Genomic DNA, 13,928 nt, shown 5'->3' on the forward strand with positions numbered 1-13,928 from the left:
AATGTATAATTTCTTGTGCATTGCATGTTTATTTTGACATACAGTACCATGCACCAGAAGAGATGCCTGCGTAGTTACATTTAATCATGTAAACCACACTGAAGGACCTACTTTTCATTGAAAAAAAGGACATGTTCTGGCTCTACAGTATATATACAGTATACAGTGCCATCAGAAACTATTCAGACCCCTTGACTTTTTCCACATTTTGTTACGTTACAGCCTTATCCTAAAATGGATTAAATAACTAAAAATCCTCAGCACTCTACACACAACACTCCATAATGACAGAGCAAAAACAGGTTTTTAGATTTTTTTTTGCAAATTTAAAAATAGAAAGCATTAATACCTTATTCACATAAGTATTCAGACCCTTTCCTATGAGAATTGAGCTCAGGTTTATCCTGCTTCCATTGATCACCCTTGAGATGTTTCTGCAACTTGGAGTCCACCTGTGTAAAATTCAATTGATTGGACATGATTTGGAAAGGCCCACACCTGTCTATATAAGGTCCCACAGAGCAAAAACCAAACCAAACGAATTGTCCGTAGAGCTCCAAGACAGGATTGTGTTGAGGCACAGATCTGGGGAAAGGTACCAAAAAAATTATGCAGCATTGAAGGTCCCCAAGGACACAGTGGCCTCCATCATTCTTAAATGGAATAAGTTTGGAACCACCAAGACTCTTCCTAGAGCTGGCCGCCCAGCCAAACTGAGCAATCGAGGGAGAAGGGCCTTGGTCATGGAGGTGACCAAGAACCCGACAGAGCTCCAAAGTACCTCTGTGGAGATTGGAGAACCTTCCAGAAGGACAACCATCTCTAAAGCACTCCACCAATCAGGCCTTTATGGTAGAGTGGCCAGACGGAAGCCACTCCTCAGTAAAAGGCACATGACAATCCGCTTGGAGTTTCCCAAAAGGCACCAAAAGATTCTCAGACCATGAGAAACAAGATTCTCTGGTCTTGATGAAACCAAGATTGAACTATTTGGCCTGAATGCCAAGCATCACTTCTGGAGGAAACCTGGTACCATCCCTACGGTGAAGCATGGTGGTGGTAGCATCACGCTGTGGGGATGTTTTTCAGCGGCAGGGACTGGGAGACTAGTCAGGATCGAGGCAAAGATGAATGGAGCAAAGTACAGAGATATCATTGATGAAAACCTACTCCAGAGCGCTCAGGACCTCAGACTGGGGCGAAGGTTCACCTTTCAACAGGACAACGACCACCCTAAGCACACAGCCTAGACAACGCAGGAGTGGCTTTGGGACAATACTCTGAATGTCCTTGAGTGGCCCAGCCAGAGCCCTTACTTGAACATCTCTGGAGAGACCCGAAAATAGCTGTGCAGCAACGCTCCCCATCCAACCTGACAGAGCTTGAGAGGATCTGCAGAGAAGAATGGGAGAAACTCCCAAAATACAGGTGTGAAAAGCTTGTAGCATCATACACAAGAAGATTCTAGGTTCTAAGATTCTAGATTCTACATTCCGTAATCGCTACCAAAGGTGCTTCAACACAGTACTGAGTAAAGGGTCTGAATACTTATGTAAATGGGATATTTCAGTTTATTTGTAATAAATTAGCAACATTTTACAAAATCCTGTTTTTGCTTTGTAATCATGGGGTATTATATGTAGATTGATGAAGGGGAAAAAATATTTAATACATTTTAGAATAAGGCTGTAACCTACCAAAATGTGGAAAAAGTCAAGGGGTCTGAATACTTTCTGAAGGCACTGTATATACTATTTATACCTATATATAGTTAATTGTATATTTTTTTCCATATTTCTCTATAAAATGACAATATAAAAATGCACACAGTACAAATGTTGAGCTGCAGCAAATAGCAAGATATGACATACATTTACACACGCTTGCTGATCATTTATGTATGTATCCTTTTAAAACTGAATTTACAAGTTGAAACTGAAACTGCACACAATACAAAGAAACGTGGTATCAAAGCAAATATTTCAATACCACCATTAAATAATACTTGATTAGGGAAACAAATACTGTATGCAGAGAAAAGCAAAACAAATGAGTATTCTGTTCTTTCTGTAGTTTGCTATTTGACCTACATATCATCCTTTAAAATGTTATATCCCTTATGCAATGTTGAGGTGATCAGGAGAAGAGAGAGTCTAAATGTAATCTTGCCATGGAGTTTATTTTAACAACCCTAATGTGTACCTCATCATAGTACCCCAAAAGCACTTATGTAAAGTGCATAAATCCTAATTCATTTTTTATTAGTTGTAAACAACTAAACACCTTCATATCAATCATATATTTGCAGAATTTGTGGTTTTGTTCAAAAAAATGTTAAATGTTAGTTTCATCTTAAAGGGATACTTTGTGATTTTGGAAATTATGCCCTTTATCTATACTGAATGAAAATATAAACACAACATAAAGTAACATGCAAGAATTTAAAAGATTTTACTGAGTTACAGTTCATATACGGAAATCAGTCAATTTAAATAAATTCATTAGGCCCTAATCTATGGATTTCACACGACTAGGCATGGGTGGGCTACTTGGAAGCCAGGCCCAGCCAACCTGAATGAGTTTTTCCTCACAAAAGGGCTTTAATACAGACAGAAATACCCCTCCCAGACGATCCCACAGGTGAAGCTGAATGTGGAGGTCCTAGGCTGGTGTTGTTACTTTGTCTGTGGTTGTGAGGCCAGTTGGACAAACTGCTAAATTCTCTAAAACAACATTGGAGGTTGGCTTATGGTGGAGAAATGAATATTATATTATCTGGCAACAGCTCTGGTGGACATTCCTGCAGTCAGCATGCCAATTGCACACTCCCTCAAAACTTTATGTGATAAAATGGCACATTTTAGAGTGGCCTTCTATTGTCCCCACCACAAGGTGCACCTGTGTAATGATCATGCTGTTTAATCAGCTTCTTGATATGCCACACCTGTCAGGTAAATGGATTATCTTGGCAAAAGAGAAATGCTCACTAACCGGGATGTAAACAAATGTGCGCACAACATTTTTGAAAATAATATGGAACATTTCATGGATCTTTTATTTCAGCTCATGAAACATGGGACCAACACTTTACATGTCGCGTTTATATTTTTGTTCAGTGTACTTCCCCAGATTCAGATGAACTAGCATGCTAGCAGATCCTCACAGACTTCCAGTCATTGCGCTAACGCTAGGTAGCATCGGCTCGACAAAAACTACCTCAAACTCCCATCATACTGGACACAGAAGCATAAAAATGGTATCCACGAGTTCATCGGACTGGGGAAGTAGATAAGTAGCCTCATTGCCAAAATCCCAAAGTATCCCTATAATTCACTGAAAAACATGCACAGACAAAAGATCATATAAATAACCTGCAAAATGTGTGTTCAATTTAAAAATTAAATAAAATCCAAAACAGAACATGGCCCAGTTTTATGACAGCAGTTACTTCGGACTGATTCCAAAGTCTCAGTTAAGATGCAGTGCAGTATTGAGATATAGTGCAACGATTCAGTAATCAGTCATATCATCAGCTTTTGTCCAGCTCATTTATGCTTTATCAAACTTTTCTAGTTCAGTGACAAAGATCAGGTGGTCCTCCGGAGACTTGCCATGCGTTTTGCTAAGGTGCAGTTTGACTGCATGCTTGCTGACAAAGGTCCGATTGCACAGCTTGCACTGAAATACAGAGCATGAGTCTTCCTCATTAAGTCCCAGGGAACTGAACGTTTTCTCCGTTATCATTCTGGTAACTGCCTGCTGCTCTCTAAGGTGATCTATGGAAAGCTTTGAGATGTCCTTCATGCTGAAGCCTAAGTGGGACTCCAAATGATTTATGTAAGAGGAAGGAGTCCTAAACTGAGAGGCACAGTCACTGCAGAGAAACAGGGGCTGGCCCGAGTCAATGTTTTTCAGGAATTTTGTCCCGCCTGTCCGCCTCAGCTGGTACTTGACATTGGCCAGCCAATGGGAGATCGTGGTCATGGAGAGACCAGTGAACTTGCAGATATGGACCCGCTCCTGGGGGCCTAGGTCAGTCATGACGAACTTGCCGTCAGACGTCTCCCGGAGACAGGAGGTAAACTGGGCCTGAAGGATGAGGAGGTGCTGAGGATTCCAGTTGGACTGCCGGCCTTTCCTTTTCTGGAATGCAGAGAGCTCCTCCAAGCCATCCTCGAAGGCGCTGTTGTCCGCGTCAGATTTCTCAGAGATGGAGGATGGGGTGGACGATTTCGGTGTCAGACGGCCGGTCAGGTTCTTGACCATGTCGGAGATGTCCATCAAAGCATTTTCCCGTAAAGGGGACGAAAGAGATTCAGACAAGCTTGAGAGAATAGGCCTGTTGCTGTTATTGGTATTACAGTTGTTGTTGTTGTTCGGTGTAGTGGAGGTGCTGTTAGCGGTGCGTCCATTCGTGTTTTTGGATTTTGTCAAGTCCATGGGCTGGTCATCATTGTCATAGAATCGATTGATTGACTCAACTTGCTTGACCCGATTGGAGTTGTTCATGGGCTTCTCTATCATGTTGTTACTGATCTTGTACAGCATTGCCAGAGGGTCTAGAAAGGGGGTGGCTGTCTTTGAGGCCTTTCCCAAGTGATTGTTCATGATGGACTGCAACGCACTGAGAGGGTTGACAAAAGACTGCTCAGGTGAATGATCTGTGATGATTCCCAAGCTGTTACAGCCATTGCTGACTACCGTTTTTGGCACATCTGTTCCGTTCTTCATTGGCGGATCCGCTTTGCTGTCTTTTGCCTCTCCCTCTCTGCTTCTAGGCTCGCTCTTATCCTCTACATCAATGTTTTTCACCGGCTTGTTGAGGCTCTCCGGCATGGGTGACCCCTTCCTCTCCTTGGACAGTGGGGACGGTGACTTGGTAGAGCTCGCTTTGCATTTACTTTCTGAGGTCTTCTCGTCCTTCTCCTTTTTCACAGAGACCTTCCCTGTGACTTTTTCCACTAGCTCCTCCATGGCCAGCACATTGTTCTTGTGGCTTGGAGGTGGGGAATGGCTGATCGGTGAATGGATCAGATTGCTGGAGTCAGAGGCCATCACCTTCAAGCTGCTAGTGCTGAACAAGGGTTGAACCACCTGGACACTCTGCATGGAGGACTTCAGAGACCCCTGGAGCTGGTAGGCAGCGTGGATGCTAGGGTAGCCAGCACCACCCCAGGTGGGCGTCCCAGTCTGGGCCTTGCTGATTGCACTTGACACTGTGAACTCTAAGGACTTCAGGATATCCAGACCTCCTTTGGGAGTCTCTTCCAGGTCTTCCTCTGTGAGATACTTGTAATGTCTAGCCTTGCCAGCTTTCTCACTTTTCTCAGTCAGATCCTCTTTCTCTTCTTTGATCTTAGTCTCTGGTTCACTCATCTCCATTTTCTCCTCGTGTTCCTCCCTTTTCTCTTCAGTGTGGGAGGAGAGCAGGAGAGGAGAATCGGGCTGTGACTTCACATTGGGCGCAGGGAGTCGTGTAGAGGTCGGCGGGAGAGGAATGGACTGTATCTTTTCCTCAATCAGGGGGTCAAACACCAACTGCTTCCCCTTTTTGGACGCTGTGTTGGTCACTTTCAAAAAGTGTCCTGTGACCATCATGTGGGCTGTCAGTTGTTGCAGGGTGTCGTGGGAACTCCCACACTCCATGCATTTGAGGATCTGGGCCTTGCGAGCCTCAAACTGCCAGGTGTAACTGGCGCCATTTTGGTAGCCGTAGCGGTTATTTGCTGTGACATAGGGGTTAACCACTTTCTGGTCTTTCATGGTCTCCCCCAGGTGTACACCAGGTATGTTGTGGATAGATTCTGGTGAGCACGGGGACACCAAGTCCTGAAATGCTCTTTTTCTGGTAGGTGGCACCAGTTTTGAGGTGAGGGCTGGCATGGGTTCTTTGAGAGGTACTTTCTGGTAGTGTTTTGTTTTGATCATGTGGACGCTCAGGTCCTGCAGGGATTCAAAGGAGTGGCCGCAGTACATGCACTTGAGAACCTTTTGAGCGTCCTCCTTGCCTTCCATCTCCATGAGGGAGCGCTTACGGGGCTTGGACCACCTCTTTCCCCGCTCCTCCTCCTTGTCCTTGTTATCATCACGGTAGTGGCCTGACTCATTCATGTGTACCGTGAGCCCCACCAGCGTGTCATAGGCTCCGCTGCAGTCCTTGCACCGGAACTTACTGGCACCGGTGAACACCGGGCCATAGAGCTTATTGTTCTGCCGGTATAGCTGCACAGTGCTGAAGAGGCTCGGCTCGGGAAGGAGGTTATATGGTGTATGCTGCAGGGTTTTGGCCAAAGCAGCTTGGTGCCAGTCGTAGGTCACTCCACCGGTGCTGCCAGTGCTGACACCAGTGCCATTGTTGTTAGTGTTAGCGGTGCTTGTAGCGGTAGTGTTGCTGGTTGTGTTGGTAGGGGCAGAGGTGTTGCTGCTGCTGTTGGTGTGGTTATTATTGTTCACAAGTCTGATAGTATTACTGTTGGCGATACCGTTGCTCCCCTTGTGGCCGCTTCCATTGCTGTTGCTGATCACACTGATGACCTTGTTGCTGTTACTTCTTAGCATGTCCTTGGTGATGCTGGACCAAGAGGCGTCCGAGATCAGGTTTGCATAGACGGCTTTCATCTGTGCCAGGCTGTCCTGCAGAGACAGGCCATTGGGGATCTTGAGGTGGTCTACTCCTCCTTTGACTGCCTCCTCCTTATCCAGTCCGTCCTTGGAGCGAGTGCTCTGGAAGTCGATAAGCTGGTCGCTGGTATCGCTGAGAGGAGAGGCGTAGCCGGCGTCGGGGTTGGTGCCATTGCTGAACGGGGAGTTCTGAAAGCTGAATTGGTCCCCGGCATCGTCGTCCTCGTTGCAGAGGTACTCGCCGTCCTGTCCATCCAAGGAGAGCCCATCATCTTGCAGGTGCTCCTCATCGATCTTGTCATCAGCCTTAAATTCGTCCTCGTCCCCATAAGCTGAAAAACACAAGACGAGAGAAAAAAAAGGGACATCAGGCAGGCAACTCATTGGGACAGAACATTCCTAATGGCACCACTCAAACTGGTCAGATGTGTCCACCTGATGTGTATAAAGATTCTCAATGTTTGTATCCCATAATGTGCGTTTAATGTGTGTATACCATGCATGCATGCATCTCTGAACGTGTAAAGAGTGGGTGAGCGTCATGATTCTTAAGAGATTTTTGTCAATAGTCCTGGCAGAGGACACAGCTTTGCAATTATAAAGTGGCAAACATCGATATCTTGACTATGATAGATAGTCCCCTTCGCTGTGCGGCCTAACGAAGGTATCGAACATTACGGCTCAGCAAGGGTAAAGGAGAACACAGATGAGCAAGATAAATATTTCCCCTTGAGTTCAAAAACTAGGGACACAAGCAAAATTCTACATGATGGAAAACCAGTTCCCAAAGCAGAAGATGTATATTAATCAACACAGAGTCCACTTGACAAAAAAGGTCAGTAGCCTACATACAGCATGTTAGAACTCTCATGTTTGTTGCTTTGTAGTGCTGTAATGTCTTAACTCCAAGTTATCATACACTATATAATATTGATGTACACTGTTGAATACAAATATACAAAAAGAAAAGTTCACAGTCCTAAATCCTATCCTTCAAATGATTAGACTGCCCAGTTAAAAAGGTGACCACCACAGCCACAAGCCAGTTCATGTACTAAAATGGCTTCCTCTTCTAGTTGGAGGGCACTGACTCTCTCTTGACTTTGATCCAGTCTCTGCTACCACTGTGCCACTCACACCCTGCCCGTCAAGTGTGCAATAAGTGGGTGAGCATGCCAGGCCCTCGACCGGGCTGGCGTAGAGTTGGCATAGGCAGTGGACTCCTCACAGCGTGGCGCGTGGAAATCGCCGGTGGAAATGACATGACATGTTGTCACCATCCATGCTGTACTAGTTCTCAGGGAGCGGAGTGTGGCGGCTTCCGGGGGGGAGGGGAAACAGAATATTACCCATAGAGGATGTGACTTCTGAGTATACTTTCTCTTTCTCCACTCAGACTCCTATATCAAGGTTCATCTGCATACTATTTCGAAGTACACTATTTAAAAAATGTTTTATCTGAATTGAGGAAAAACTACACCAGTTATTTTTTCTTCAACACCAAAACAATCATGCAGTCCTTATGAGGCCTTTCATCAGATAAAGAAGAGATAATAGGTAACAACAGCATGGCTATGGTATGTGTCTAATGAAACTGCATTTTCCTCTGGCATTCACACTTTTAAGTGTCGTCAGCCTCGAAAAGGGAATAATGGAATTCTTTGTCAGGGCACGACAAGATAGAAAAGACACGCCATTTACTTTAATGACCATTAAGGAAAGTGAATGAAAGCCACGTGATTGAGTACTTAACAAGGCACTACCTGTGTTGATCAGCTGCCCGGGTGGCTATCTTTAATGGAAGACAACATGAGATTGCAACCCCTGGAGCCATGCAGGAATCATGGCAGACATTTTACTTTGAGAATAAGCCTATAACCAGCGTCAACCGTCTCTCAAGTAGAAATCCAGGCCCTCTGGACTTTGAGACAATGTCAGACTTCAACTGTCTCTAAACTGCACTAAGTAGCGAATAAAAAAAATTGTAGAGGAACAAATTTCCAAACAATCAAATGTGTTCCAATTTCACAATACTACGTCACGTTCCACTCGATATGAAAACGTGCTGTATCTACATTACATACGTTCCATATTGTAATGGCAATCGTAAAGGAGAAACACTGTAAATAGAGAGAAGGACAGCGAGAGCGAGGGGGAAAGAGCGAGTGAAAGAGAGACAGAGACAGACAGATGGAGACAGTGCTCGGGCAGCTCACTCTATCCTTCCCCATAAGATGCTTGTCCAAGGTGCCAGTATCAGTCTCTAGCGAGGAGGCAGATGTGCTGTCAGCTCCTGGCCTGTGCATGCCGCTCACGCCCATAATCGGAGAAGACTTAATACCTGATGTTTGTGAGCTGCCGTTTACTGCTGCCTGAGAGAAGCTGCAGGGCCATAAGCAACTGTGACTACTGTGTGTGTGTGTGTGTGTGTGTGTGTGTGTGTGTGTGTGTGTGTGTGTGTGTGTGTGTGTGTGTGTGTGTGTTGTGTGGCTTCTGGTATAAATGTGTACGAACATCCAACTCTAACGTGTACTGTATACACACAAAAAGGTAATACTACTCTGCTCACATAATTCCTGGAATCTATCTGTCCGATACTACAACTAGGCGTATCCCAGAGCCCCACATCACACCCTTTCACATCTAATCCAATTAAAGAACTGACAACAACAAAAAATGTCAGAGGTCCATCCATTGTCAAGAGCATTCCGTATATCACTTCATTGGAGCGTTTGGATGAGTACCTCAAAGCACTGACAACTCTCCCATCACTCTTACTCTCTCACTGTCTCCAAATAGCTCATCACACTAAGCAACACACCAAAAAAAATGTAAATTAGCGTCTCCACTATAATTACCCTTAGCTCTGACTGAGCAGAGTGGGTAAAGAGGGAACGCCTCGACAGAAGAGACAGACAAGAGAACCTGACACTTCTAAAAACAATGCCAGTCTTTTCCTGCACACACACACACACACACACCTACACCTCAGCCCAGATCCCCCCCACCATACACACACACCCCCCCCAAACACGTACTTCCCCCGACATCCCCAGACTGCTGCCTCCACCTCGACAACCATCAGTGTCAAATCATGTGTCAGTGTGAGGGTGGTGGGTGTCAGTGTCCACAAACAAGCCTTTTCTTTCAGCGAAAGAAAAAAAACAACAACATAAAAGTCCATTTTTTCCCCCCCTTCTCCTCTCCCTCCTTTTTCGCCATCTGTGTAAAAAAATATAAAAAAATAAATAAAATCTCCTGGTGTCACCGGTGTCTAATAAGGCAATCAGTGATGGGGAGACGCTGACAAGGCGCTTTCAAGCCTCACTCAGAACAACGGAGAGAGGGGGAGGGGGGAAGGATTCAAATAGGGGGAGGGGAGGACGTCTGCTGTGCCTGTCAGTCAACAAAAGAGAAAAAGAAAAAGAAGCCCACTTTGTGCTGTCACGGAGAATGGGAGAGGAAAATAAGTTTGTCAAGACAAAAAAAGGAAAGAAGATTTGTTTAGGTGTTAGCTGATAGAGGTGTGAACAGGAGAGTTTTGAGTTTGTCTGTCCTTGGGTGGGTCATATGTGAAATCGACTGTAACCTGAGGCAGCGAGATAAAAATGAAAGGTGTGCATTTGTGTGCGTGTATGTGAGTGAGCGTGGGTGGGTTTGTAAGCATCTATGCGCATCTATCCACCTGGTGTGCTAGGGAGATATTCTGTATGTATCCATCAGGCCTGTCCCTGTGTGTTTGTGTGTCTCAGTACGTTCATGTGTCAGTGTCAATGACGTGTGCGTGTTAGTATGTGTGTGTGCAAATGTGTGTGTGTGTGTGTGTGTGTGTGTGTGTGTGTGTGTGTGTGTGTGTGTCAAACACAGAGGGGACGTGTGACAGCTGTGGAGAGGAAAGGGAGAGCGAGGCCATCTGCATCCAGAGACAAGCCTGTCACTTTGGCCCGGGCTTCCTCCAGACAGGTGACACCTCGGCAGGACACTACCGGGCCTTTACTGTCACACACACACCCCCTAAGTTTACAGTACATAGACAAAAACAGAAAGACATTCTCGCAGTCACGCACACGCAAACATGTACAAGCCCCCTCTATGCCAAGCTCAAATCTGTTTTATAAACTGGGTTTCTCGAGCCCTGAATGCTGATTGGCTGACAGCCGTGGTATATCAGACCGTATACCACAGGTATGACAAAACATTTATTTTACTGCACAAATTATGTTGGTAACCAGTTTATAATAGCAATAAGGCACCTCAGGGGTTTGTGATATATGGCCAATATACCACGCCTAAGGGCTGTGTCCAGTCACTCTTTAAGAACAACCTTTAGCGTGGTATATTGGGCATATACCACACCTCCTCGGACCTTATTGTTTAAATATAATACTGTATTCATCAAAGAATCTGTCATGGATAAACATAAAAAGAAGCATTGTCCTCTTACAGTACTGTTTCTGCATTGTCTATATGGCACAGTGTTTGTGATAGTATGCACAGTGAATTCCCAACTAGCTGTGCTTTCACTCACATGCACTAATGTGTTGACACGCTCAAACATTGCATCGGAACAACTTGAGAATCAACTGGCGAGACAGGCCCCTCTGCTTCAAAACAAATTAGACGGAAATTAAGTTTTGCTTTCCCGAGAGAGAGCCGGCAGATTCTCTCTCTATATAACGTCTGAAAAATGGAGTCGCTTCATATATATTTTTCCTGGCTCGTTTCTCTTGCGCAAATCTGTCACTTAAACCCATAACACTATCTATCTGTCACGGGGCGCAGAGGTTACACCATTTGGCTGGTGTCAAACTTAACCAAAGCTATCGGGAGGGAAACAATGTGAGACAGGGAGCGAGAGCAGTTGAGCGAGAAGCAGCACCACCGAATTGCAACTCACACACATGCTACACACACACACACCCCTCCATATTTATTTACTCTGTCTCGGAGAAGAGGGCCAATCCTGGCAGTCATTTGCGGTGCTAATGTCCAATTCCGCCTGCTCGCACTCCGCTGATTTAGCCCGTGTCGGGCTCTCTGCTATTCCAGACCAGCAACCGAGTCGCCGTTTAGACGCCCTTCAGAATGGGGGCCGAAACGTGGCCAGTCTTATTCCTCTCTCTCTCTCCGCTTTGCTTTTGTCACCGGCCCCTCCGCTCGCTGCCACTTAGCTGTGATGGCTTTGGACAGGCCTGATCAGTGTGTGTCATTTGACCTGCACGATGTGTGTGTGCGCACAAACACACACAAACACACACACAAGAGAGAGGGGGACAGTGGGACTGGCTGTAAATAAAATGACATTATTATTTCCTCTGTCCGATCATGTAGAAAAGCCAATTATGGTAATGCACCGCACGTCAGGGGGCAAGTCTTTTCCTCCCTCTCGCTCTTTCTTCTTCTCTGGGACAGCCACTGTTGCACAGGCCTGGGTGGCGTGATGCTGTCTGTTCCAAGCGCTCGCGGGGCCTACGCTAAAGCAAGCTGGCGTTAAGGCCTACTGCCTACGTTCGCTAAGGCTAACCGAGGAAAAACTGCCAGACCTTTTCATTTACGTCTGTGTGTAAAAGGGTCGATAGCATAGTTTTAATTTCGAGATGATTCTCAAAGTCGTTCCCTTTGTTAAAAAAAAAGAAGGGCATATTATTTACTGTAATGGTGAGGACCTCTGTTTTTTTAGTACTTCTCTTGTGACTGCTGTTGGTGTACAATCTCCTTTAACATTATTCGGCTAGCAAAGTTTGACTGCTTTTTTGCGATTTCAAACCAAATTTGACCCTTCAATATGCCCAGGAACAAACTATACTAGGAAAGGGTATTCCGTTTTTTACCCATCTTTTTCCATCATACAATCCTTGATTAGGGAGCTACCCATTCACCGATTAGCATTATTGTTGTGATTATGTCCACTGCCTTTTTTTGTCTCAAGACAGACCAAACTTTATCCCAGCCTAAACAAAAGCGGGGGCCTTTGAAGTTCCGAGGCTTGTTTTACATGGACCTCGCCCAGTAAAAAGTGACATTGATTTTGTTTGCCGTGAATCTTGTGGAGTGGTCGCTCTAAATTAATATCTGATTTCCCCTCAACTGCCTGCTTATAAAAATCTGCTCACAGTTCCCAGCCCCCCCTTCCCCCTGCCCATGTGGAATAATTGACCATATGGCACAATACCTGCAGGGCCTCCAATAGCTGGTGTACTGTTCCAGCAGGCCGTGCAATTTCATCTCCTCGGCTTTCCAAAACTTCCGGAGGTGGAGGAAAACCGTGTTCGCTGCACAACCGAGTGCGCGTGTCTACTTTCGACAAGATATATGAAATGTAGGATAAATGGAATTCAAATGGGTTGGAAGTATTACTTTTTTCTAATCTTATGCTCGATTGGAGACAGTTCTTTATCTGTCATAATGAGTGATTGTAATTTATTTTCTATTCAATTCACTAAAATTATCATCATTTAAGCCAAATTTGTATTCGTACATAACATTTCTGCCTATTGTTGGTAAATGGATATTAAAAGGTACAAAAGGTGTATGAAGATAATTTCATATGATACACCTGTAGCATGGTATCAAATGTATAATGCATTTGTACCTTCTCATCCACCTTTCTCTCTCCATCTCACACACACTCCAATGTAAAGCCTACTTCGTCCTATAATATATATATATATATCCTAAGGTTGTGTAGCACACTTTCCCTGTCATCTGCAGTACACTAACTTGCTGGCCGCTAATAACCAGCTAAAATGGGTCATATAAACAGAGCATTTTACATTAGCTTCAAACAATGGGGGGGGGGGGGGGTCACTAAGGGGAGTTGACGGGACTATTGGGTTGTGGAGGGGGGGAGTACTGTCAGTTCACTCTTATATCCCTGTCCAGAAGAGGGAGATAAGTCCGACATGAGCTATCCTGACCACCATGACAACTTTATTCACTGCAACATGAACAAGTACGTCTTCCACCACAAGCTCTCAGTCATGGGAAAAAGTTTACCTTGACCACCACGGTTTCATTATTTGAAAATGCAACAACTATGCTAACCTCCTAACCTAAGGCACCAAGGTAATACTAGGCCTTGGCCTAACTACTAACACATTTCCAATACACATCCAAACTACACAGCACTGACAATCCCAGACGCTGCAAGAACGTTGGAGTGATCGTTGAATAACTGATAGGCTCAATTAGCGCATTACTCACAGTTAAAAGGACACCGACTGGTGTGTAGATGCACAGTGAAAACAAAAGTATTAGTACACCAGAAGAGGAATTTCACCTTCTGACTCTCTGTTCATTCACTCTCT

The 13,928-nt window shown here is 44.9% G+C and overlaps 1 protein-coding gene across 1 annotated transcript in view; it reads right to left on the reverse strand.

Annotated features, from left to right (window-relative positions):
- Positions 1-2,997: 2,997 nt before the first annotated feature.
- The window catches only part of LOC106588299 (teashirt homolog 1-like), a 29,799-nt gene continuing 18,868 nt past the window's right edge, over positions 2,998-13,928 (reverse strand). Inside the window, exon 2 of the mRNA XM_014177131.2 lies at positions 2,998-6,953. Within this exon, the coding sequence (XP_014032606.1) occupies positions 3,550-6,953 (3,404 nt within the window). The 3' untranslated portion in view covers positions 2,998-3,549. The remainder of the gene's footprint in view (positions 6,954-13,928) is intronic.

Source organism: Salmo salar, chromosome ssa27 (assembly GCF_905237065.1).
Source record: "Salmo salar chromosome ssa27, Ssal_v3.1, whole genome shotgun sequence".
Lineage (NCBI taxonomy): Eukaryota > Metazoa > Chordata > Actinopteri > Salmoniformes > Salmonidae > Salmo > Salmo salar.